A 26,617-nucleotide genomic window follows, 5' to 3' on the forward strand; every position below is an offset into this window, starting at 1 on the left:
GCCATTCTTCCCTGAAAAGAAGTTATAGGACTGTAAGGGGGCCCTAATTGACGAAGAGGTGTTCATAATGTTCACGTTCTGATGTGTCTTAGAGTAGTGTCTTCCTTGACAGCATTTATGTGGAGCTGGGTGTGAAGACAGAAAGGCAAAGGATGAGAGGAAACAGCAATAATGGCAACACAATATCCTCGTGTATTAGTCTGAGCTGGAATAGAATTGTTTTCTTCACAGTGTCTGGTATGATGCTGTGTTTTGGTTCTAGGAAAAAAATGTTGGTAACACACCAGTGTTTACAGTTGCCTGCTAAGTAGTGTTGTATAGAGCCAAGGCCATTTCCAGTGAAGGATCCAAGGAGCTGGGAGGTAATAGAATTAGGATAACTGTCTGAAAGTGACCAAAGGGATATTACATACCATATAGCATCATGCAGAAGTTTTGAAAGAAGTGGGAGCTCATCTGGTTCTCCTCCAATGCTTGGGGGTCTAGCTGGGCATCAGTCTAGGGATGGTGAACAATTACTTGTGCATCGCTTGTTATATACATTTATATATGTTTAGTCATAACTATTATCCTTTTCCTTTTCTCCTTCTTAGTAAATGGCATTATCTCAACTCACGAGTTCTACTTTGTTTTTTAATTCTCTCCCTGATCCCACTGGGAAGGGGGAGAGTGAGAGAATGGCTATTTGGTGTTGAGCTACTTGCCAGGTTAAACCACAACACTATAGCAAGTAGATGAATATTTCTAATAGTTAAGTGTCTAGGGAAAGCTATTGGCTTTGCAAAAGTTGTATTTGACCACATTTGCAAGCTATTTAATGGATAGCCCAGGAAAAATGGGAGGGGGTAAGAAACCAAAGGATGGATTATTCTTAGTATCGTAAGTAGTTAAATGTGTTGCATGATGACAAATAGTCTTAACTACCAAGAAAGTGTGAGCAACAAGGAGAAGTTCTACAAAAAGAGAGTGGCAAGGAATGAAAGGTAAGCTAGTAACTGTGTGCTGAATCACCTCGGGAAGGAAGGAAAAGGAGGGGGGAGCAGACTGTTCACTGAAACAACAAATTTCAAAGTGTTCATTGTTAAAATTCCAGGCACCTTTCTCTCACTACAAAGGCTGTTTGAAAAAGAAACCTGCTGCTGGGTGAGGACATGGCAAAGATGAGAGAGAATTGGAATGTAATGTGAGAAGCAGAGGCTCTGATTTAAGGTGGTCAAAGAAAGTGAATATTCAACTTGGCTTCTTCCAAGATGCTGACTGGCAGCCATCCTCTGTTTTGCCAAGCTTGAGTAACTGCAGCACAATTACATAAAGAGTGATCTACCCTCTGGTCTGCAGCTCTTCTGCTGTAACAATCTGACTTCTTCTCTTTAAAAAGCAAATCTTAGATGACTTTTCAGTCTCTATGAAATGGACTAAGCCTATTTAGAGGATCAGGGTCAATGAAATTAGAAATCTGAAAGGCAGAGAAGTGCTATCTCAAAGCTGAAAGATGGAAATAGCTCATCATTCTTCACTGTCTTAAAAATGAAGTTAACATAGGAAGCTTTAATTGAATTCACCTTTCCCTTTCATCTGCTCTATAATCTTACTGCAGCTCATAAGAATTATCTGATTTCCAAATGTATTTTGTCATAATCCCTGATGATTAGGAAGGATTATTAGGAAGGATTATTAGGAAGGAAAAGAGCTGTGCCAGCCTGCAGCCATCGCTAGGTGGTGCACGTCAACAATCAGCCTGAGCTCTGCTTTCCCAGCCCCAGCCTCAGGGGGTGCACAGCTCCCAGCCCTGGGCAGAGTAGCTACAGGTGAGTTACAATGAGAAAGTTAAGGAAGAAACGTATCTGCATTGTTGTGTACCCTCGATCATGCTCGTCGATAAAGACGTATTTTGGGGATGAGGAAAAATTAGGAGACAGTGTTTAAAGGAATATGTCAGCCAGCTGTACGGCTGTGGGTGCCAGGGAAAAGAAAGGTGAGCTCTGGAGTTCCTAAACCATTCTGTTGGCCTGCAGGAATGTCTTGTGGTCCATTAATGAACCGTCTGGTACCACATCAGTGTCATACAGCTAGTTTTCCAAGAGTGTTTAGATTTTAAGTCTACAGTCTACAGGGATGAGGAACATGTTGTAACAGGAGAAATCAAGTTGATAAGCAAGTTAAAAGCAAGTCAAAGGAAATGCCTTCTTGTATATCATGCAGTTAAATCTGGGTAACTTGTCACTATAGGATGGTGGGGCTGCAAGGAGCTTGCAAGCACTCAGTAAGTGTCTAAATTCAGGAAAAAAACAAAAACCCTGTCCTCAATGGTTTTTTGACCCTAGACTTTTCAGTCCTTCAGTCCTGGAGTTTTATCTTGCCTTGTTTACTCTGGGCTGATACCATGGAAGCAGGCCCTGTGATAAAAGAGCTTAATTTATAAGAAGACAATCATGAAAACGCTTGCCAAGAAAGAGCTGTTCTAAAGATCTCTCTGATTAAGACCAGACACACGATAAAATGAGATTCTGATGGGCAGGGGTAGAGTATGAAAAAAAGTGAAGAAGAGAGAAATGAGAAGGAAAGGAGTTCAGGTAGTTAGAGGTAAGCTTAAAAATAAAAATGGAACCAGCAGATTTAAAAGCATAAGATTAAGAACTATGCAATGGCTTTGCTGAGAGATGGTTGGCTTGGAAGAGCAGAGGTGGAGTTCAGCCACACTCCACAGCCATGACTTGACCTAAGTTGACTGATAGTCTGTCCTTTGTCATAATAAATGGTTTTAATTCATTTGGCCTTTATTATCTCCTGAAAGTTTGTTTGTTCCCATTTAGTAAAATGTATATCCTGCAGAGGCATCATGTAAAAAGGTCTCCTGAGTGCATTTTCTGCCTAAATCAAGAAGCAACCCACATTCTTATTGTCTGTTGCCTTTCCTTTAATGATTTACATAATAATTTTTGTTTTTGAAGCAGTGGACTGACTTGGCCATGCATCCTTTGCAGGTTATGAGATCAGCTTGTGTATACTTGGAGTTAACCACAGGGAAGCTCTCTGTTTCTTGTTACCATTTTTTGGGAGGAAGCTTTTTTTTTTTTTTTTTTAACGTGGTATTTAGTTTTACTGCAGTATGGAGTTCCCATTCCTCTTCTTTCTGGCTGATGGGGCTGAGTGCTGGGCAAGGTTCTCCTCTGAGCAACAGAAATAACAATGTCTGCCCGCCCACTTCTTTTTGCATATGTATGAGAGCCCTTTCTATATTCTCGAACTGCGCAATGTGAAGTTTTTATGTAGTAAAATGGTATTGCCAGCATTTTCCAGCCTTCAGTCAATAGCACCCTATTGTTACTACAGGCCCCTTCTCGGGAAGAGATCCAACTGTGTTTCCCTCCAGAGACAATGCCTGAGCCTTTGCAGAACCTCTTCAACCAGTGAGAGTGCAATCCTTCATGTTCTCTGTTGCAAGCCAAAGCATCCTGCAGTTTGTTATATTGATCCCAATCTCTTTGAATTAAAACTTGGAACAGAGTCAAGGTGTTGAATGAGCAAGAGTGTGCCTTAATTTATTAAAACTTGGGAGAGGGCATGAGGAAAAAAAAAAAGGAAGAAAGGAGAAGGAGAGAGTGAGAGGGGTGGGGTAAAAAAAAAAGGCAGAAAAGCAAGTCACTACTGCAGATATCTTGATGTCCTGAGGGTCAATCCACCTCCTTATTCTTCTGGGTTGGTCAAGGATGTGGTGGGGCCATGAGCCACCAGCTATGGGATTGGCAATGCCTTCTGATGCAATATGATGGTTCCTTCAATTGGCCCAAAAGCTGTTGCTGGGTGGAGAGTGCCCAATATTACATGCCATCTGCATACCATACTGGCTGTGCTTCTCCCCTTGTACGATGGTAGTGTTTGGCAGGGGGAACATCAGAGGCCACATTAAGCAAGAAGACTAATTCTTGACTTCCTTTGAGCTTGAGCACAACATGTGTTACAGTTCGGTTTCACTAGTCACTAGGTAGCTGCAAGTCCCTCTTAAGCAGAGTGAGAATTCACAATTTTACAGTTCTGTACAGTGCTGTGACAGTGTCTGAGCCAGAAAGAAACATGACTTTATTCCCACACTCTTTCTCCAGGGAGCTGCCTGTTGCCCTACAGGATGATGTCTAGGGCACATCCATGTTTCAAAGGATTCTGAAAAGCTAGTATTTTAATGTTCTTTTAGGAGGTAAAAGAATAACCTTAACTTGTTCTCTCACTCTTCAGTGAGAAGTTACTCACAGTTCCAAGTTTAGTTGCATTGACCAGCTGGTGTTCTCACTGATCTTTGGTTATTCCTCTCTGTTTGGAGGAATAAAATCTCCAATAAAATTAAGCAAGATGTTTCAAAATATTGATATCCAACAGCATGCACAGCACCAATGTGATACTTGTCAATGCAATGAAAGATGAAAGAGACAGTATGATCATAGGACTTTTAATGTGTTTGTATTTTAAATTACTTAACATTATGTTAGAAGTATTTTTTTAAAGCATGTCCACAGGTAATATGAGCCGGAACACTCAAAATTTTTCAGACACTACTGCAGAACACAAAAAATTGCAGTTTACTATAAGTTGGAAACTAGTGCATAATACAAACAGTATGGTTGCGCCTTGCCCTTACGGCAGTGTCCAGTAAATTTGTAGTATGACTTCATCAGTTACCAATCAGAAAACATAATGTTAAGTTACAGTACAACTTTTATTGAAAACCTTGTCACTGATTTATTACCATCATGAAGGCCTGTTATACATCTTGACATAACTGGGTATTAATAAAAACAGAGCAGCATTAGTTCTGCCTTTATAGATATTTCTGGAATGCACTGGTATTATTTTGGCTTGCTTTTATAAATTAAAAACGTGCTCTGCTATAACACAGCTGAATTTTTCTCCATTTGAACCACTTGTACTTAAGAGAGCTCACAATAAAGACAAGTTGAAGTAGCTTGGGCAGCAGTTGTCAGATATTACAATTCAAAGTCAGATTCTTTTCTATTCCAGATTAACAGATGAGGATTCGGGACAGGTTCAGGTTGAATACCAAGAAAAACCTCTTCTCCAAAAGAGTGATAAAACACTGGAATAGGCTGCTCAGGAAGGTGGTGAAGTCATTATCCCTGGAGGTGCTCAAGAAACATGTGGATCTTAGGGACATGGTTCAGTGGGTGTGGTGGTGATGATTGGACTAGATAATCTTAGTGGTCTTTTCCAACCTTAATGATTCTATGACAGTTGTACTGACTCCTAGTTTTCATATGGTAGCTATTAACACTTAATGTCATTTGGAAGCTGAAGGTTGTGGATTAAAGGCATGGATCATTCTGCTAAATTAAGAAGTTCTCATTAGCTGTAACTAGAAAAAAGATGGTATCATTCATTGCTGTCTGAGGTGCCCAGTAGTTAAGGACTGATCAGCTGCACAAGCTGCTGGCTACAAGTGATTAAGAACACAGAAGCATTTCAGTCTGTAAAGAAACCAAGATGCATATGTCTAGACACAAGGTATTTCTGGTTCAGCAGGGGCACATATGATGCTACAGTGCCTTAAGATCTCTCATTTACTAAGTTCCATCTCTTTTGTGCCAAGCTTTGTACCTAAGTCCCCAGTATTACCAGCCATTAGTAAAAAGCAGAATCTGCAACCCTGAGCAGAAATACTTCCAAATGACATGATGCAATTGTTCTAGTGAACTCAATAATGTCAACTCCCAGAAGTATGCTTTGAGTAAAAATAAGCTGTTAGCAGCAAACGGAACTGGAGACTACAGATTTGATGATGCTCCACTGGGAAGCAGTATGGGAATAGAGCTCTTTCATTTGTAAGCATCCTCTGCAGATTTTCTGTAATTCCTCAAGATATTTCTGTGTAACCACAAGCCTTAAAGTTTTTATTGACTGTTTGTGATTCATGCAATAAGGTTTCTGTTATTTTTATAAGCCCTAGCGCTTATGACAGAAAGAGAAAGTCCTTTTGATGATCCCCCTTGCCAGAAGTTGTTCTTTACACTTGTTATTATCAGATAAATACACAATGCAGTAACTTGGCTACCTGTGTTCTCAGAAGTAGTTGTATCGCACTTTTTTGCTTCTATTTGTTTTGGTCAGATATGTTGAAAGTGAATTTGCAACATTAGCCTGGTGATAGAAAAACTCAACTTCCTTTGGGTTTCTTTTTTTTTTTTTTTTTTCTTGTAAAACATACTTTTTCCAAAACCACATCTGTATTATGGCCACAGAACACAATTCAGATCCTCAAACTACTTATTTTCTGTTTGTAAACGCACACCTTAAGCTACTATTACTATATGTGCAAATCTAATACTATGATTGTAATGCTGGGATTCTACACTGGAATTTGCACAAAGGCTTTGAAGTAGCAATGAACAGTGATTCTCCTTTAGAAAAGAAGTGTCATCTTGTTTTCTTATTTCAGGATGTGATTCGTAGGATCTCTAGCTACTATGTGTTTCAGTTCTCCAATGGGAATATGTCTTTTCTGGGGCTCTGTTACAGTCATGGGACAGAATAATTTTCATTGGAGTTGGATTTTTATCTCTCTGCATGTATCTTAGCTCTGTATAACATGCAGTTCATTTCCTCCCATTTTTCCAAAAGAAAACTCAGAGACATAAAAATGAGTAATGATTTTTTCTGGATGTGCACATCCCTAAGGTACTTGAGCACTGTTCAGTTGTGACAGACAATGCTAAAGGAGCTACACAGGCTGGGGAGCATAGCAATGTGCAAAATAACTAAAGAAAAAAAAGACAGATTTCATCATTTTCCGTCACAAAAAATTATTTGGAGAGCTACTTACAGATAAAAGCACAATAAAGGCAAAAAGCCTGGACAGATCCTTGGCCTGTGATGGTGCATAGCTCAGTGTAGGTTTGTAAAACTGGACAGAACCAGAGAAGCAAGAGGAAGCGGCCTTTCCTTGCACCATTTCATACTGCTGTCGATCAGTGTGTCGGGATCTGTGCTTTTCAAAACAATAAATACCCTTTTGGGCATCTGCCATATTACAGATACATACAGACATGCAAAAGAAATAAAGGGATAGGAAAAGGTAAGCAACCTCTCTCCTCAAGGGCATGTCTCTGTTGTATTTCATGTGCACAGCTGTGTCTCAGGAACTTTTGCATCCTTGGAATTTTCTCTGCAATATTCTTTCCAGGAAGAAAGATCAATGACATGTATTAAAGGACATGGGAAATTCTGAAGAGCCCACATTTTTTTTGCAAGAAAACCAAAGAAACATCTTGCAAGTTCTCCTACCACTGACAAATGAATTCCAAGATATTCCTTAACTCCCCCTTTGTGCATACTCACTATCTTTACTTTGCTTCTCTATGACAAAAACATTGAGTTTAGAACTCACTTAAAACAGCTGCTAGTGAAATTATCAGCAAATCTGTTAAGTTTTGAATTGAATTTGTAAAACACATAGGGAACAAAAATATATATCATTTACTAGACCAGATATATCCTGGTGTATATAATCCTACCAGCAGCCCACATCAAAGTGGTGAAATGCCATTTCAGAAATAGATCTAACTAATGTTGTTTTCCTTCTTTTTTTCTGAGAAATTAATGTGCAACTTCAATCACGATGGTTTGTACTGTACATAATATAAGTGCTTGCGGACCAAAACAATCGCACTAGAAGCTGTTTCTCATCTGCAGGTGGCCTTCACAGCTTTTCCCATGACACTAGTGATCTTTTATATACTCATTCCTTTGAGAAGATTGCACTGAAGAGTAATGTGAAGTTATCAGACTTACACGCGCAGGATTTTTAAGGTTTCCCAGTGTTTCTTACTTGAGAATTAGAATCTCTAGTCAGTGAAAAGACTTAAGTGTAGCTGGTTACTTGGATTTTTAAGTCCCTCTGTTGATACTGAAAACAAAACCATTGCAAATACAGCCCTATTATGAAGCAGAGAAGATTAAGTAAAACTGTTATTGACTAAGAGAGGCTGTGGGATGACTTCATTGTCTAAAATTAAAGCAGTGCGTAGCAGGACTTCAACTTCCTTCTCAAATTGCAAGAACTTAGTTTATTGGTAAATCCATGCATTCAGCATGCTCCTGCACAAGACACACGACTGGTAAGTGCTTGTACCTACAAGCACCTAAGGCATGTGGTGAGAGGGTAGCTGTGATGTGACACTATCTACTGCCAGTGCATGAACTTCCAGAGGCTTTGGTCACCGATAGCCCTGTCCCTGTAGTGCTGCAGTCTCCCATCAGCTGTATGATCCTATGTGCTGGATGAGGATGACCGAGCAGAAGGAATCAAAGTAGGAAGAGGCCATCTCAGATCAAAGGTCCTTGATAAGATGGAAGACAAATAAGTGAGATTCCAGATATTGGAAGCAACTGAAGTAGCATGATAATTTGATTAGAATTGCAATAGAAGAGAGCACTCTGTCCCAAACAGCTCCATTTTTCATTTTTAATTGTGGCAAACTGTCTGCTACTGTAACACCGCAAATTTGAACATAAGTAGCTATTTAAATAAAATTTTACAGTCTTGAGTTCAAGATCTGATCCAAAATATTGGATGTAGAGGTTTTTTTATCCTTTTATAAGTCTTTGTGAATTAAATACGGGGACTGGTGATGTAGTCATTACATGGACTCCACACTTCAAGTTTGTATGCACCTCAAACACGGACACTAACAAGTACAGCTACCCTACAGAGGCTGTCAGAGGTGAAGGAAAATACTTTGGAAGATGGGCTTTTGACATCTTTGGATAGGAAGAAGGCTGTGAGATAGATAAATATGTTTTCTGGCTACCTCTTCAATAATTCACATAATTGAATGGTTCTTTTTCCTCCAGCATGTTATTTCTGGCCACCCACAGGTTCATGGCGACATCACTGAGGCAGTTTAAGTGTTATTTACTTAGCCAAAATTTCCTCCAGGCTCCAGGTGGTAGCATACAGACAGTGCAGGCTACTGGTGGAAAGAAGTGGGGATGTGGAAGGCTGCCATTAAACTATAGCACTAGGAACACAAAGAAATGAGGAGAACAGGTTCTAGGAAGGCAGAATCTTGGAACTCCCTGGGCTCTCTGTGTAGAACAGACTTTCATATTAAATCAAAAAATATCAATTTACTTCTTCAGTAATTTCCTGAAAATTATTCAGTATATACTTGAGGAACAACTGTTGACTATCTTGTTCACAAAGTATCTCCACTTTCATAAGTGAAGATAAGATCCAGAATCATAGAACAAGCATCAAAACTTACTAGCAAATTGCTTTTGCACTTGAGAGGGGGCAGTATCAAACAGCTTATTTCTCAGTTTAGAAATTTCTTTGTGCATAACATTGTTTTCTGTAGCTTTACATGGCAACAATCAACATAAACTACTGAGTGCCTCAACCTAACAAAATACAGTTATCTCATAAGAAAGTATTTTAATCTGAAGGACAAGAAAATGAGCTCAATGCTTGTCTGAATTCATATACAATATCCCAACACATCAAGAGATGGACTACTCTTCAGAGCTGTTCAGCTTAGAGAAGTACCAAATATTTGTCAAATACCAGTGTAGTTCTATACCTGAGGATGTTACACTTTCACAGATGTAAGCTAGATAGTCAGGACAGGCAGAAGACAACAGGCCCTACTGTACTAAGAGAACAGGAACAGATTATTCCTGCCAGTGCATCCCTTCCTCCCTGGTTCCATTATCAGTCTGGTCACATTAGTCCTACCCATCCCACTGGCCAGCAGAGCACCAATACTGGACTGCTAAGTTGAAAACCTTGTTACAGGCAAAGCTGAACATCCTTCATGAGCTGTACAATACAAAATATATTGGTTTTATTAAAATTATTTTGTCATTTTACAAAAAAATATATGCAAGTCATTTTTTTTTTAATAGCATAATGGTGACATACAAAGTGAGCTTCATGGGACAAACGGACCAGAATATTATTCTTGGTCATTGAGGAGGAAGGAATAGTAAAGTGCTTGCTCTTTTATGTTCTTCAGAGTAAATAGCAGTGAAAACAAGTTAATGTTTTTGCCAATATGTAACATTTTGTGGCAGCTTGTCGTCCAATATGTTCAGCAGGAAGAAAGTTAGGCTCAATGTTTTTCCCGGGTGGGTTTATTTACTCCTTAAGGGCAAGACAGGTAAGGAAAAATACAGCTAAACTTTGTAGGACAGGGTTTGTTTTCAATTTTAATGATGTGATGCTGGTTTCCTTTCATTATTTATGCAATCTGCAGAATCAGAAAGCCTTAGAAGTGATGGCACATTTGGAGACTAAAACCTAAGCTATAATTCTAGGTAGCTAAAAGATGGAGATGGAATTCAGTGTTTCTGCTAGGCTGTCACATACAAAGGGTTTTTTGTACTTCTTATGGTTAAGATAATTGAGAACCTAGATACTATCTTATTTCTCTTATTTGGGAAAAAAAAAAAAAAAGACATCTAGAGATTGAATCCTTAATTGAATTCTTAGGGCTGCATCCTCAGGCAATTCCCATTGATTTTGTCAGTTTTCAGGCATCTAAAGTCCTTTCAGGATGAAAGTCTTAATCTCAATCACACTTTTCCTTCCAAGGACCCTGAGGAAGCCCAGAAATAAGTAAAAATTTTTAGCTCACCCTCCTCATATATACACCAGATGGAGAAAAGACTAGAAATAAGATTTTAATCAGTAATTTTTCATGAGTCTAGAATGTTTAATCTACAAGAAGAAGTTACTTTTATAAGTCCCTAAACAGTGGTAAACAATGGATAAAGACTTAGAAAAAAAAAACAGCCTATAAGAAAGAGGGCCAGGAAGCATTAATAATAGAGATAGCAATAATGTAACATCCTTGATTTAACCAGAAATTGTTTGTGAAAGGCATTAGCTTAGCAGTACAGCAATTATCTCAAGTTCGTAAAATCTTTGCTCAGCAGCAGGTGGTGCTATTCTGCTTTTTAAAAGAATCTTATGAACTACTAAAATATTAATTAAGCTCTCATTAAATGTAAACTGGAGATAAAAGTACCTATTTTCTCAAGCTTTAAGCCATTTCTGGGGCTGTTCTTTGCCTTATGCATTCATATTTTTAAGAAGTAGATGACTGTCAGTACACCTGATAAGAAAATTTTAAAAGTTTTTAGTTTTAAAAATAAAAATAAAAATAAAAAATAGTTAGGTCATGATTAACCTGACTATATAAATTGTTTAGTCCAAAAACCAAATGCTACCTATGCCTCTTCAAGCAAGAAAAATCAGCTGAATCCAAAAGCACCGGTTGTGAAATAGCACATAAAATGTACAAGCAAATTTTGGAATTATGGACTGGATATTGGATTTGTTTTCTATAATTTTCCCTTTATATTTTATCAGTCTTTGCAACATATTAGTTTTATTTATATTAATTTTATTTATATTAATTTTTAGGTCTTTGCTGAGAGTAAATGAGATGTTGATGCGAGCTGAGCGATACCATCCTACGCTCTGCAGATTATCAATTATGCTGATTGTGGAATGGAGGCAGCAGAATGCAAAGCTACTTTTTACACGTCTTGGAGAGTGACTTTTTACAGTCCGATAGTAATAGGACTAGGTGATGTAGTCTGATAGTGATTTAGGCTAGGTGTTAGAAAGAAATTCTTTACTCTGAGGATGGTGCAGCCCTGGCACAACTGCCCAGAGAAGCTGTGGATGCCCCATTCCTGGAGGCACTCAAGGCCACGCTTGATGGGGCCCTGGGCAGCTGCGCTGGTGGGTGGCAGCCCTGCCCACAACAGGGGGTTGGAACTGGGTGGGCGTTGAGGTCCCTTCCAACCCGATCTATTCTATGAATCTATGATTCATTCTATGACTTTATGAAAACCCACCTGTGCCACAGTTCAGTCTTTTAAACACAGAGACAGGCAGTAGCAGCCTAAGTACACATCTTGCGAGTGATAACCTATCCTGTCCTCTGAAAACAAATATCCATCTGACAAAATTGCTGTCATTATCCAGTAGTAATCAGCAGAAGACCAAGCAATACTGGAAACAAGCCAACATAGGCTTGAAGAAAGTTCCTACACGGAATTGCAGAATTTATGCATATTCGTCTGTTACAGGTCACAGTTTTGAAAAATGACATTCGGAATTACCTGTGGTTTTAATACAGCAGAAGCACATTTGGTAATGAACCCATGTACCAGAAAAGGCAATATAACAACACTGTATGACACGGTGTTAACTGACTGGTTTCTTTAGTGGTTTTCATCCTCTGTGGTAATGTATAGTCCCTGCTTGCCCACTATGTCCAAATAGAAGCAATTTTCAATTTATAAGTAAAAGGGAAAATACATGTGACCCTATCAGATGGAAAAAAAAATCCGTAGGCTGTCAAATCTCTGTATTTTCAGATGAGCAGAAAATGTGGCCTCTCGTTTGCTATTCCTGGATCCCTTTATTTACCCTAGCTTAATGAAATAAGAGATGTGAACTTGATACTGAGCTGCCCCAGTTTATAGCTTGGCATAACAAAATAAATGGAAGAAGATAGGGGCTTAAGTTAATATGCTGGACTGAATTGCAGCTGGTAGGACACATTCACAGTGCCTGCTCTGCTGTCTGTTACAGGAGTGGCTTCATAAGGAAAGACATGAGGAAGGATGCAATAGCCAGGAAAGTAACCTTGTGCTCAATCAGCAATTTGTCACAGCCCTTAGTTCCTGAGCTGAGTACAGTAAAGTACAGCATTGTTTACTTGTAGACATGATTAAACTGAAATAACAGCTTTTTGTATAAATGTATCACCAGGACAAAAAACAAAAAGGGCAAATATAAACCAAGAGGGATCAATCCTACTTGCTTAGCACTCCTTATTTCAATCAGATCCCTTACAGTCTAGTCACAAATTTTGTTTTAACCAAATGGAGTTGCAGCTGACTCACCTCCACACAAGTTTCATACTTATCCCATCCTGGGTCTGCAGCCAACAGCAGCTCAGAGTTGGCAACTTTGCAGAATATTGGGCTAAAGAAGTACATGCTGACTCATGAGGAGTGGAAAAGTAAAATATATGTAGAACTGATTCATAATTATCTAATATTTCATTCCTCACGTTCAGTGGAATGATGGGATACTTTTCTAAAAGATTTCAGCTATCCACATAGAGCTAACAACTCATGGCTGATGATATAAGAGGCAAATGATAAGCACAAAGTAATGATAAGCTGATTTTCATCTCACGTAGCTAATGAAAGCAGATCAGTCTTTGATTCCCAAGCATGCTAAAACTTACTAGCCAACTCAAAGAGGGTTTTGCAATATGGCAAAAGTAGCTTTTTTTTGTCTTTTCCAAAAAAGTGTGATGATCCGAGGACCTCTGAGGCTGACCCTATAGGGAATTGTTTCATACCCAAGAGACCAACAACTACTTATTTAAGAAAAAAAAAAAAAAAGTAAAAACACTATGTCAGAAAGAGATCTCTTTCATAAGCAGAGCATCACAATACTTTGCTATTTCTTTTACACAAGAAGCACCAGAATAGCTCTTGAACACAGTCAAAGGGCCTTCATAAGGCAGCTCAACTGGCAGTAAAAGTGCACAGATAGAAGGGGAGCCCAGGCACGTTGCAATTATTTTGTGTGCCAGGATGCCTGCTAAAATTCATTTCTGTTGTCACTGCTCTGTTTTTACCAGGCTTAATATCCCTAACGCTTTTGTTTCGTTGCGTTGCAAAACTTTTTAATTTTTCTCCAGTTGCATGAATTTCACTTGATTCAAAAAACACTGTAACATGATGTTCTTAATACACAGTTAAATACCAGAACTGACAAACCTCCGATGTAATGATGACCTTCTTTTCTGTGGCATATTGTACACGTACTAAAATTTTGCTGAAAATACAATAAAACAATACTTTATATTCCAGGGAACCTTTAATCTCTGACTCTACTAAAATAATTCTTGTAAATGTCAAAGGCAGGGGGATTTGTAGAAGTTGCTTTGAGAATTAATCCTTCCAGCACAGAACTTTCTTTTAACTTTAGAAGCTCGTGTGCAGCAAAGGGAACGTAAACTTATCCAGGGGAAAAAACTGTACAGCTCTGAATTATTCATTGTATCACTGTTGAATTTCTGCTCTCTTTTTCCAGTTGTTATCTGCAAATATTGAGCTTAGCCACACTAAATGTGATAAAGCTGTAATTAATATCTAGAAAAACATTCTATTTTTCTTGTTTATCAGCAACAAGATACTGTCATTCTGTATCTGTCATTTCATAATCTACATGCCCTCCCCCCACCCCTTTCCCCCTTTTTATCCATTTCAGCTCTCTTTTTTTTATGCTTAAATGCTTTTTTGGTGAGTTGTAAGCAATTCTAATGCAGGTTTTCACAATCAATTTTAGGCTTCAGTACAAATATCAGTATTAGATGATATTATCATAAAGGTCAGCATTAGGTGGTTGTAAGTAACACCAGACAAAAAGTGGTCTACTGCGAGAAGGATGACGAGGACAAAGGAAAAATGACAAATATCCTAGACAGGCCTTCTGGTGATGCCGTGAGGTTTTGATGGGAATGATCGATCTTCTCATTCTCTACAAGCAAACTCTAGCCGTAGAAATGAATTTTGCATTGCCCTAAGCAAATTGGAAAACACAACACCAAATTAAACATCACTGCTCCCTCAGGCATAAAAAAAGTACTAAGAACAAAAAATATGTATACCAAAGTAAATCTCTGCCGCTTACTGCTCTGCTGCTGTTATGTAATGCTGAGCTCATAACCGCGTATAAAGGACTGATGGGAATGCAGTGCTCCAGAAAAGCCGTTCGAGTCCCAGGTCTGTGTTAAATTCTAGACTAACCTTTACAATCTCAGCATGCACATGCAGGGATTTTTGTTTCTCATTTGCCTGAGACTAATAAACACTGCTAGCAGCTCTGGCTCTTAATCATACTGCTGTCAGATGTTAAGCTGCTGAAGGCTGATTATGTCAAGTTACAAAATATTTTTTTATTAACTGATGCTAGTTTCAGCAGCACCAACTTTGCTTTTCATTTTTCCAGTTCAGTTTAAAAAGATCTTCATTTTCTCTTTCCCAGTTTCACAAGTCTCATTTACCATAGCAGACACACTGGGAGGACACGAATGTAGCTCTATTTGTGAATAGGAGGAAAATTTCTAACCCTGCCATCTAATGCATACTTCCAAGAACATTTGTGGGTGAAACACTCCACGTTTCGCATCATGTGTTAGCCATTGATGTAATCACCCAGAAACATGAATTGTGCCTGAGCAGTATCTCAGGGGATAAGACCACCACACTACTTCCATCAGCTTCCTGAAATCGAGGTGTAGCATATGGGAAGTGTTGAGTCATGGCCTGAACCACTGATTGATCACCTGGGGAAAAGATCAGCTCAACCCTGGAAGCACAGGTGAAGACAATTCAGCTGTGTAACCAGAAGGGGTGGAGCCTGGCTGCACCTCTCTTAAACCTCATTTAAGGGCTGACTGGCACTAGGTAAGGATCTTTTTCTGGAGTTCCTGTCCTCATGGAGTTTTGCCCTGTGAGCTTACATCTTTGAAGATAGGTGAGCATTCTTTTCCTGTTTGTCTCTTTGCTATTCCACTGCGCTACTCTCCCCAACTGTAACAGTGTGGTATTGCAGGAAGTTCTTCTCTCAGTGCCTGCTGCAGAAACATTACGGTTATTTAGAGACTGTACACCCAAAGCTTCATCAGTCACTGCTTTTTAGACCCAGAATAGTGATACACTCTCAGCTCTCCTACCACCACAGCCCTGGTGCTCCAGAACATAGCAAGAGCTTTGAAGATGTAGTCCTGGATAGTACTGCTGCTGTTGCCTATCTTGGACACCACAATTTGGCTGTGGGCAGTTCCCACATCTCTGAATGCAGTGGGATTTTGAGGACATTGCCCTTCCCTTATAATATTTAGATGGTATAAAAAAAAAAATGCCAAGAGAATCCTATTCCTATCCATGGATTCCTGGTAGTCCTAAAATGACTCTCTGGATTGACATGTTGCCACTGCCTCTTTAAGGCAAAGTCTTCAGGAAGCTTGGAACTTTTGTTTGAGGTAGTGGCCAAAATTCCATGGATTTGGGTGATAAAACATCCAATGGCTTCCAATTTGTTACTCATTTTGTATTATACAGCAGTCCTCCTCCTAATGGTCCTTCTAGAGAACAACGTTTTTGTCTTACTATAATTATCTCAAATACATTAATTGAGAAACTAAATCCTCTATTTTTAATAACTGATTTCAAGTTCTTACTAGCTAGTGATCTCAAATTGCTTATAGAAGAAATCTGGAGGAGACGATGTGTCCAACTAAAGCATCACAGAAACCTGACCTCCCTGTAAATGGGAGTAGAGAGCACAGATGATGGCTATGTGCAGGTAAAAACTAAGAACAGCAGAGATTTGGGTCACATCTCCATTCAGCCAGTGTGCTGTGTCAGACAGGAAATTGTTACAGGGCCCTGCAACTCTCTCCTCATCTGGAAGGAGTTGTAAGTTTTATATATGTTTTCTTTTTTTTTTTCGGGGGGGGGGGGGGAAGAGGGGAAAGAGCAAAGGCTGGACTAGATCTTGTGAGATTGACATTTTTAGCACTGATACCTAAGGAATGAGAATCAACTGGACAATTCGATTCTCGTAACCAATAGAAAAAGCAAGTGGGGAGAAAAGGTTTTCTCGCCCCGCGGGGAGGCTCTAGGACAAAGAGTTCTACGGTTGTCAGTCTGAAAGGATCGCACCGAATCTGCGACAGACCGCCGTTTCCTGAGAGCCGCTCCCCGCAGGTGAGGACCCGGGACGGGGCAGGCATCAGGAGGCCCCAGCAGCGGCCCGGCCGCCCCCGCCCCTCGGCGCGGGCCGCGCTTCCCCCGCCCCACGGCGGGCTCGTGGGCCGGACGGGCGGGGCGGCGGAGGCGGGCGGCTCGAAGGGGTCCCACCTGCCCGCCGTCGCCGGCCCGCAGTCCCCGGTGCCGCGGGGCGGGCGATGAGGGGGCCGCGGGCGGGCGCGATGTTCGGGGCGGGCAGGTACAGCATCCCGCGGCCCGTCACCAGGAACCTGGAGGATCTGGACTCGGTGCAGAGCGTTCTGCTGCACAGGTCAGCAGCGGGACGGGGACGGGAGGCTGTGGCGGGGAGCGGATCCCTCGGCGCAGCCCCTCTCGGAGCGAGAGGGGCAGGCGGCGGTGGGGCTCGAGCTCCCGGCCCTGCGGAGGGGCTCCTCGCGGCGGCCTTTTGTTGCCGGGGCAGGAAATGAAACGGGCCGAGCCCGTGTCCGCCCTCGCCTTCTCCGGGCGCTCGGGCTCCCGCGGCAGGCAGGTGGGGCGGCGCGGGAGCCCTAGGAGAGAGTGCGGCATATGACGCGGGTGCAGAGATCGAGGTGACGGAAGCTGTTGGATCGGTTCGTGAGCGCTGGGAGCGCTCCTTCAAGGAGAGGAGGAAAAACTGAACTCGTGGGCAGTCGCTAGTGAATGTACGGGGGAAGCGCTGCCTGCTTTATCCCTGCCTTCCTCATCTCTAGCGTGCTACGTCCCGCGCTGTTCCATCGCGGAGAAATCGTAGCGGTAACACCTTATCCGATGGGCCGTCCGTGGGGCTCTGAGAGCCGCCTCCTTTGTGCATAGCTGTACGAGGGAAGCACCAACAGAAGCGCGTCTGCTCTGTGAAGTGTCCGTTTCCTAAAGTATTTTCTCGGCTGTGTTATTTCCCACTAAAGAAAAAGTACGCTCTCTCCCAGTGCCAGCTCCAAACAGATATTGCTATGGGAACTGCCAGCTGATTCTTAGCTCAGCTTCCCTCCAGCTGAAAGCACCCCACTGAATGAATAGTTGGTCGAAATGCCTGAGGATGAAAGCAGTGCTTGCAGCAAGCAGAGTGCTCTGCACTTGGGCTGTTCCTACATTGCTCTTTGGAGCAGCTCTGTAAGCAAAAAAAAAATTGCCTGTATGCTACTGGGGATCCTCTGGTATCTGAAATGCTGTGAATGCATTTGTTAGTGACTTGATAAAGAAACATGTTGTTTTGAAGTTGGATTAAATACGCTGCCCAGTGGTATTGCTTACATCAGTGCAATTTCAATGCAGTCAGGTTCTTATTCATACATTAAATATTTGCACGTTGACATTGCAAACAATCACTTTGTTCCAGGTGTGATGTGCCTGCTATGTGCAGCAGGTGATGCTAAAAGAGCTTGAAGGTTTCAAGTGAAGTAAAAACAGTGGGAAAAGTTGTATTTGAAGTTACAGCTGCTTCCCATGCGAGTGGGAGCTCTTAACCATACAAGACTTTTCCTCAAAGGAATGAGACAGGTTGGACTACTGCTCCTGAAGTCTGTCACTGTCCCTAGTTGCTTTTATGCCCTTCTTCTGAAATACTATTTGTGATTCATTTTAACAGTTGCATAGAAGGGAAGGGATGCAGGAGCTTTAACAAAACAGGAGTCAATTTTATTTATGCAGTATGATTTTTTTTTTACAAAAATTTCATTATTTTAGTCACAAACGTAGCTTTCATTCTCTACATAGTCTGTTGAAATGTAAATTTCCCAGTTGAGATGAGTTCCAATATCCCTACTCAATTTGTGCTGCTTTGCCGCAAATGTCGGCTATGCAGTAATGTCAGAAAAGCTGTGAGCAGCAGCTCTTGTAATCAGTCTTATTCGTGTAATCTTGTGTCAACCTTACCGTAATCACAAAATCTTCTTTATTAAGAAAAACCTATGAAAAGTGCCTTTTGCCCCTCTTAAAGGCTTTAGTGGAATAGGGGAAAGCTGTACTGTTGTCATTAAGCTTGAATAAAAGAGTTCATTCCTTTCTCATATTTTTTTGCTGATGCTGTGTACAGGAGAAATAAAAAAAAATGAATAGGACTTCCCAGCTGAAAGAACTGGAATAGGCTCAGCTTAGCAGTCCACCACTTTTTTGTTTGTTTTCCTTCAGATGTTTGAGTTAAGGAGGTATTAACCTTAAGAAACAGAGATGAAAATATTTTTCTCTTAGTACTGTTTGCTTGTAATGTATCATGTCTTATCTATAATGTATCATTATGTCTGTCCAGTTGTCATAACAATAGAGTCATGTTGGAAATACTACTGGATTTGAAGGCTGGTAAAGAGGAAAAAATGAAGGCATAATGAGCAATTTAGGCTTTCTTATTTAGTTGTCAATAACAAAGAGCTGTAACTTGAACTAAGTAAAAGCAAAGGGACACTTAAAATCTTGATAAAAATGGTGACTAGATTAACAGATTCAGTTGTGAGGTACAGTCGCTAGAGAATGTCCCCAGCTTACAGCACCATTCAGGCAGTGCTGCAGTCAGTTCTGCTCTTCACCCCCACCAGCACTTAGCAGAGGAAATGACATTGAAGAGGCATGGGAGGCAGCTGTGAGGGCTCAGCACCCAATGATCCCATGTAGTTTCTGGATAGTGTATTGGCACTTCACAGCCATAAACTGGATGCTCCTAAGTGTCAGACAGAGTTCCCTTGGGGTGAATGGAGCACTAATTTGCTCCTGCCTACAAAAGACCTACCACTCCCCTGTTTTTAGCCTTGTGTTGAACAGAACACAGCTACATCCGTATTCAGGCCCAGCACACCTTCCTGAACGTGAATCAGTGAAATCAATCTGACATACTGTCAGTGAATCATGGGTCCTGGTAAAACTGCTAAAGTTGGATCATGTATAGTTACTTCAAACAGGACAGATTAGGGTAGTTACACAAATGCTAACTTTTCCTGTGCTCTTACAGCTAACTGCTAGAAAAGATGGCTACTCCAGCCTCATTTCTTCAACAGGGTGGAGAAATTAGTTGTTGATGTGTAACACTGAAAAACTGTTAGTAATTGAAATTTTCAAGTACGTGGATAGGGATTGGAATAGGAGATGAGTATTCCTTCGGCCAGACCAAAATTGGAGTGGTATGCTTTTGTTTCCTCATTCCTTAGAAAGGACCAGTATACCTCACTGCTATGTCCTATGCACTATCCCCTTTTAACTACAATCTGCTACTGAACGCAAATGTGGATCAAGATAGACTTATTTTTAGAGCACAACACATTTTGAAGCATGACATTAAGCCAAAAAGAAACAAGGAATTTCCAAACATAAGAGTTGGTTCTGCCAGAAAAACCTTCAGGCAAAAGAGTGTTTAAAAGCTCGTCTAATTCTTTACACCTTTAATTATTTCCTTCTAAATGTCCATTAACCAGTTGTTCGATAAGAGTGAGCAGTAGTAGTGGTACCAATGATGTCCTGTGGCAAATATTGACCGTCTGCTTGTCAATAACAGCAACCAAGTGCAGAAGGATTAGGGATGCTTTAGAGAGAAGCATCAGCCCAACCATTTGGACTAAGTGTAAAAGATCTACCAGAAGGCAAATTGTTTCAAGTCTTTTCCTAATACTTATGCACAAGAAATGATGGGAAGCTTTCTTAAGGAGGATTGTGTGGGAAAGTTTCTTCACTCAAATAAAATCCTGCTGCATGAGATAAATCCTTCAATTTTTAGTTGTTCCCACAGCACCAAGACCCCAAGTTCATTTCAGAAGAGTACTTAAGTTATTCCCAACTATCTCAGTGAACTAAAATCTTCCAGCATCCTTTTCTCCATGATAAGTTCATCTCTGCAAAATACCAAGTGGTGTAAGACTGCCTCCACTTTTTGGAGAGCCTGTGTTTCTCAGTTATTGAGCAAACAACTGGAAACAATTAACCAACTCTTGAACGCAGTGAAATTTGACAAAAGTAAAAGGATAATCTATAAGCAATAACTTCTCTACAGAAACACTTCAGTGTGCTATTCACTGTATTAAAAGTGCTTGCAAATAGCGGTGGAATTAGGGTGGACGGGACTGTATCTCATCTACCTCTTTTGAAATTGCAACTCCTGCAGTATTCCTTCTAGAAAATCATAACTCATCAAGCTCTTTGGGAAATATTGTTTATGCAGATTCTGTTTTTGCGCAGTAAATTGTTTGGAAAGTTGAGTATTTCTAAAACATTTTTTCCACCTGTTTTTCTGGAAGCAATAGGAATTACAAAAGTTGGTGCATAGCTTGCATTCTGGCAATTGGAAACAAAGATCTAATTTATTTTAAGAATCATCTACCATGCATGAATGATATGCTCTGTATAAAGTGGTTCTTGCCAGCTTGGTTAATTCTTTTCACTCTTTCTACCATGACTTGTCCTAACTTGAATAAAATCATACTGGAATAAACTTGTCTCTTTTTTTCTTTAGGTAGGGAATGTTTGTTTCTTCCTTTGGATAGTTGCTTATTCAGAAAATCCACACAACAGTAACATTTCCTTGAAAGAAGCTTTTCTACAGGCATTTCAGAATTGCCACAACATTTGATGTAGGTATGTCTGACTACTCTAGTTGAAATTGAATCCCTGGGACACAAACCATTCCCGTCTGTTAATTCACTTGAAATCACGTTGATCAACGAATGCTTCCCTAAGACAGTTTCAAAGGCAGGAATCTCATACCAGAATTCTGCAACTCTAGCAAAATACTGCAGTGCTATAAAACCTCACTGCTGAGGCTGTGCAAGCATCCCACTGAGCAGAGATTAAATCCAACACATTAAAAATGTTCCAACAATTATTCTCCATCCCTTCCCTTATTCACCATGCATGTCTTGGTAGGTTTACTGACACAGCTACACAGCGAGTTGCCTGCAGGTCTGCCATGAGTCTTGTTTTTCATGCATGTGAATAATTAAAGCCCTAAAAACAGAGTCACTTTTTGTTTTTCTATCTCTCTACTGTGTATTGACTGCTTTCAGGGGCCAAAACACGTAGCTGGTTTGGCTGTGCCTCGCATCCCTGCCCTTTCTCCCTCACTTACCTGCTGTCCTAAGCTAAGAAGCCGTCTTCATTTCTTGTGCTTCTTTAAATGATGATGGGATGTATTCTGCTGCTAACGGTTTGATGGTGAGAGTCAGTTTTTAATTGGAGTTTCTTTCTCCAGATAAGTTTTTGATTATAAGCAATGCTTTGGAGCTCAGCCCGGGACTGTGGTTCCATCGAGAGTCTCTTTTATGGGGCTGTTGCTGAGGCCTTGGTAACAGACAACCAAACGGTCTATTCTCCATTACGATTTCAGTGCTGGCCCACTGAAAGATGCTCAGAAGTCCACTGAGACTCGGATGTTGGTGCTGAGGGAGTAACGGGGGAGGCTGGGCGCTTCCAAACCTCTCTTACTCCGTGTAGCCCGGGCACAGAGGAGAGCGGCCCTCCCAGCCCGAGGTCGCACTAACGCTTCCCGCCCGTTGGCGGGGCCCTCACAGGCGGGGCCGCGACCGTTAACTCTCGCGCGCGGCACTGCCACGCGCTTCCCCCGTCTCCATGGCGCCGGGAGGAATGGCCAATCAGAAGGCGCGGCGCCGGTCACGTGCGGGCGGGCAGTCATGGCGTCCGAGGGGGACGGCGCGAGCGGAGCAGCTGCAGGCATGGAGCCGCTGCAGGGTGGCAGAGCGGGGTGCGCGGACACCGGCAGCGAGAGCGGCTCGGACAGCACCTCGCTGTCCGCCAGCTCCGAGTAAGGGCGGGACAGGGGTGCAGCCCGCGGGGAGCGCGGATGGGCTGAGCGTTGGCGGGCATCATTTTGGGCAAGAGCGAATAAATGCGAAGTGCACGACGTTTGTCCTGCCTGCAGCACCCTTGCACGCCTCTAAGTCCCTGCGGTTCCAGGCAGAGAGCAATATCTGTATGGGCGTTTTGCGTGCTTTTTTCCAGCCAGACCTTTCCTCTGAGCCCTAGAAGTGCTGTGCTGTCTTTATTATGTTCTTTTCTCAGCTGTGTTTTCTAATTAACGCTCTATTCAAGTTGTGTGCTGATGTTAGTGTTAAACAAAACTTTCTTCCTCAATGTAGTCAAATTATCTAGTTCTAGTGCAAGATTTATGGATGCACGCTAGCTTTACTCAATTACTGACATGATTATGTATGTCTCCGTTGTGCTTTTCCTTGTTTGATGGCTATTGGGCAGTCTCAGGTTGGCAGGAGGACAGACCTGGCTGCCCTCAGGCCGTCCCGAGCTGCTCTTGGCTGTTCATGAGAATCTTTCGTGTAGAATATCTCAGAAGTTCTTCACAAAGCTGCTAATACTGACTTCTATGTGCATGAAATCAGAAGCTTTCTAATGTTCACCTTAAATGTTTTGATAAATTAAAGCACTGATGACTTTCCCTGCTGTGATGGTTGCTGATCCTCATGCTCCTCTAATAGTGCTCTGAGGTTCATCTTGGTGCTGTGGAGTGGACAATTTGGCCTGTTGCCTCCTCAGCTATCTTCTTTTTTTTCCCCAGCCAAAAGAGTGTGATTTCCTTCGGTCTCTTTCCATATAAAAGATGTTTATAAACTACTTTGTATTTGTCTCTGTGCTCTGAGCCTGTTCCAGTTAATTTTGTCTCCTTTAGGCTATACGGTCCAAAGCTGGACGCGGTTGACACATCGCCATTGCTAAATTAGAACAAAAACTTCTTATGTCCTGTTAATCCATCCTGCAGTTGCATTGCCTTTCCTATGCAGCATCTTGTTGCAAGTGATCTACTCCAGCTGCTAGAACTCTTTCTGTAGCAGTGCTGTCTCTGTATTTTATTGTTTTGTATTTCTGCATGTGAATCTGAATGTTATTTTGACATGTCTTAAAAAATGTTATGTGGATTTTTTTTATTTTTTTTATTTTAAGATGATTTAAAAATGCTAGTCTTGTCTTTCAGCGAGGTTGCAGTGCAGTCCAACCTTTAAGTGCATAAAGGAAAAATAATGGGAGAGAACAAATAGGATGTCATTTTTTCTCTAAGTCCCATCATGCTCATGAATGTAATTACTAATTAAAACTTGGATATGAAGGAAACATATTTTTTTGCTTGCTTCCACAGAAGTCAGTAACAGTACTTTTTGCAATGGCTGGAAGGCATTTGGAGAATCTGTTTTAGTGTTTGAAAAGGATATGTTTCCTTCCCAAAGCTGTCCTGGGAGAGTTCCCATTCCCATGGCAAGCTTAAAGCATTAAGCTTTTAATATTCAGGAGATCATATGCTTTCTTGCCTTGTACTGTCCATATACCTTCCCTGTTTTAAGTAAGTAGGTGTCATTTGCAGAGCGGTCTTTCTTATCAGAGCTATCACTGATCGTTCTTCTTTGTTTCCCAGTGATCTTGAGCCTGAATGGTTGGATGGTGTGCAGAAAAATGGGGAGTTATTTTATTTAGAAATGAGTGAAAGTGAGGAAGAAACTTTACTTCAGAATGCCTGTCCAGAAATACCGCCGGTGAATCATGTCAGATTTCGTGAAAATGAAGCGGAAGTTATTCAAGAGGGATCACGAAAAGAAAGAAAGTATGAACTGAAGAAACTGACAAAAATATTAAAGAAGAAGAATCTTTTACCAAAGCATTCTAGTAAGAAAGGAAGTGGAAGCCGTAATGTGCGCTCCAGCGGTCCGACTTCCATACTGAAACACAACTCCACTCAGAAAATGGGTGAAATACAGCAGAAGTACAAAGATATATATGTTTATGTAAATCCCAGAAAACTGTTGGAGAATGCTGGAGAAGATGAGCAGCACAGGCTGCTAGAGGCCTTAGTAGGAATTGTCCATCAGTCTTCATGGAGCAGCAGAAGAGCAGAAAAACAAGGCAAGAAGGATAAGGTTACCAGAGGAATCAGTGAAGAGAAGCTTGTAGTACATGGCTTGGTTCCAGGCAGTTCGGCAATGAAAACAGGCCAAATCTTGATTGGTAAGTTAATCAAGTGAACAAACTCTTCTTTTAAAATGAATATTTTTATTTTATTTTTTGAGAGGCAGCTGCCTTGAGTACTCCCAAGATGTAAATAAAGCTTACAACTACTGTTTTGTAAATTCTTGAGGTACTATTTTAAGTAAATGTCACTGCATTTGGTGTTTTCTCACCTACTCAATGTTATTATATTAGTGGTTTTAAAAATATGTGACATAAACCAGAAGGCATTAAGGAGATGATTGTCCCTTTAGCCTACAAGGAGCAAGCATCTTCAACTTAGGAAAAAGAATACTGCCTCACATCTTTAATTTAATGCAGCATTTACTCTATAGATAACTGTGCCTATGGAAAAACTTGAGTGTGCCAAATACTGTATTTTGTTTCTATTCTGTTCTACCACTCTTCTTAGAATATGCTTTATATGGATTTTGAGACATTAAAAAAAGAGAGAAAAAGCATGGAATAAATATATATTTTTTAGATTTTTTTCTGTGCACTGTCTTGTTTAGTTGTTCTTCTGTCTAGCAACGAGAAGAGCTTCTTGAGCAGTTGCGATCAGCAGGCCTCTCAGCTGCAGAATGAGAAGGCAGTGAGCCAGCGGAGCAGCTCTTTTGTGTTGGTTTGGCTCTTGCCAGACGTAAGGCGATGCAGCTAAGTAACCTGGCAGGAAACAAACCCAGAAGAAAAACTGTTCATCTAGTTTTTGCTGGTGTGCTGAGTTAAACCGGATCGCAGAAAGCCTGACAGGCACCAGAGTTTGAATAACATACAGGAGTGAACTTTCCTGGCCAGTAGTGAAGGAGCAGATGCACGTGCTCCCATTTCCAGCATCAAGAGCCACTGAAATAAGTGACTTAGTACTCATGAACTCCCAACCTCAGAGACTGTAAATGTGAGACAGCTGACTTGTGTCTGCAAGGGGTGGAAGGTGGTTAATTGCCCTTGAAGTTGCTCTCTAGTAAGAGCAAGCAAAGATATGATTTTGGTTAAAAGATTATGAAAATCTTAATACTGTAGTAGCACAAATGCACAGCATGAGTGCTTTTGGAATTCCAATGTTGTGTGTGTTAAAATGCAAATCATGCTTTGACTAGCTCATTCTTCTAGAATAGATCTTCAGTACATTGCTGAAGAATACTCGAGGGAGAATTGGATAACTTTCAAATGTTACCAGAAAGAACTGATTAGTCAAGAAGTGAGGGATGAAGAATGAGGGGGAGGAGGAAGAGAGTTTCAGCTTGATCTACTGTGCTTAATGCTATTTAATCTAATTAGTGTAAAGCTGGGTATTTATAACCTGTAAGTTAATTTTGGGATGTGCATTTGTTATGTTACCGCTTGTTTGTAAGAGCAGCTGTGAAGTCAGAACAACCAAATAGATACATACCAAATCCAGGAGAAAATGCTAACTTTCTCAGTCACAGTGGTACATTATCTGCAGCATTCAGTGTTTCCTTGAGCTAATGAGCACAGTTTTGTTTCTTGTTTTGTCTTCTCTTAGATAGAAGTTTACATTTAAGTTAATCTAAAAAGTCCAGCAATTTCATGTGTTATAGGGCTGACAAGCAATAGTGCTTTGGTTTGGGATGTTGGAAAGAAGTATTTTCAAGCATATTGCAGTTATCCAGCTTTCAGTTGGGAAAATGAGCTGTATTCTTTGCCAACAGTATAAAATATATAATTTGGAAGTATTTTTATATGAAAATTACACATCTACAGTGAACACTGAGTACTCTAAAATTTTTATGTGGTGTCTAGAAACAGAGCTTTGCATAAATTAGGCGTTTAGATTTCAGTGCTGTCAGCATAAAGATAGACAGTAAAAATAATTTTG

General features: G+C 40.8%; 1 protein-coding gene and 1 long non-coding RNA gene across 3 annotated transcripts in view; one reads left to right on the forward strand and one right to left on the reverse strand.

Moving 5' to 3' along the window:
* Positions 1-22,332, reverse strand: part of LOC116238091 (uncharacterized) — a 34,552-nt gene extending 12,220 nt beyond the window's left edge. The window contains exon 1 of the long non-coding RNA XR_004168875.2: positions 21,884-22,332. This is a non-coding gene — a long non-coding RNA (uncharacterized LOC116238091). The remainder of the gene's footprint in view (positions 1-21,883) is intronic.
* Positions 16,972-26,617, forward strand: part of INTU (inturned planar cell polarity protein) — a 45,879-nt gene continuing 36,233 nt past the window's right edge. The window contains exons 1-2 of one of the 2 annotated variants that reach the window (XM_090138677.1): positions 16,972-17,131; positions 24,194-24,780. In XM_090138677.1, the coding sequence (XP_089994803.1) occupies positions 17,019-17,131; positions 24,194-24,780 (700 nt within the window). In that variant the 5' untranslated portion in view covers positions 16,972-17,018. Of the gene's footprint in view, positions 17,132-22,380; positions 22,577-24,193; positions 24,781-26,617 lie in introns of those variants that run through there. The other variant, XM_031607578.2, reaches the window with a different exon arrangement.

Source organism: Phasianus colchicus, chromosome 4 (genome assembly GCF_987193195.1).
Source record: "Phasianus colchicus chromosome 4, bPhaCol1.hap1.1, whole genome shotgun sequence".
In the NCBI taxonomy this organism is placed as follows: domain Eukaryota; kingdom Metazoa; phylum Chordata; class Aves; order Galliformes; family Phasianidae; genus Phasianus; species Phasianus colchicus.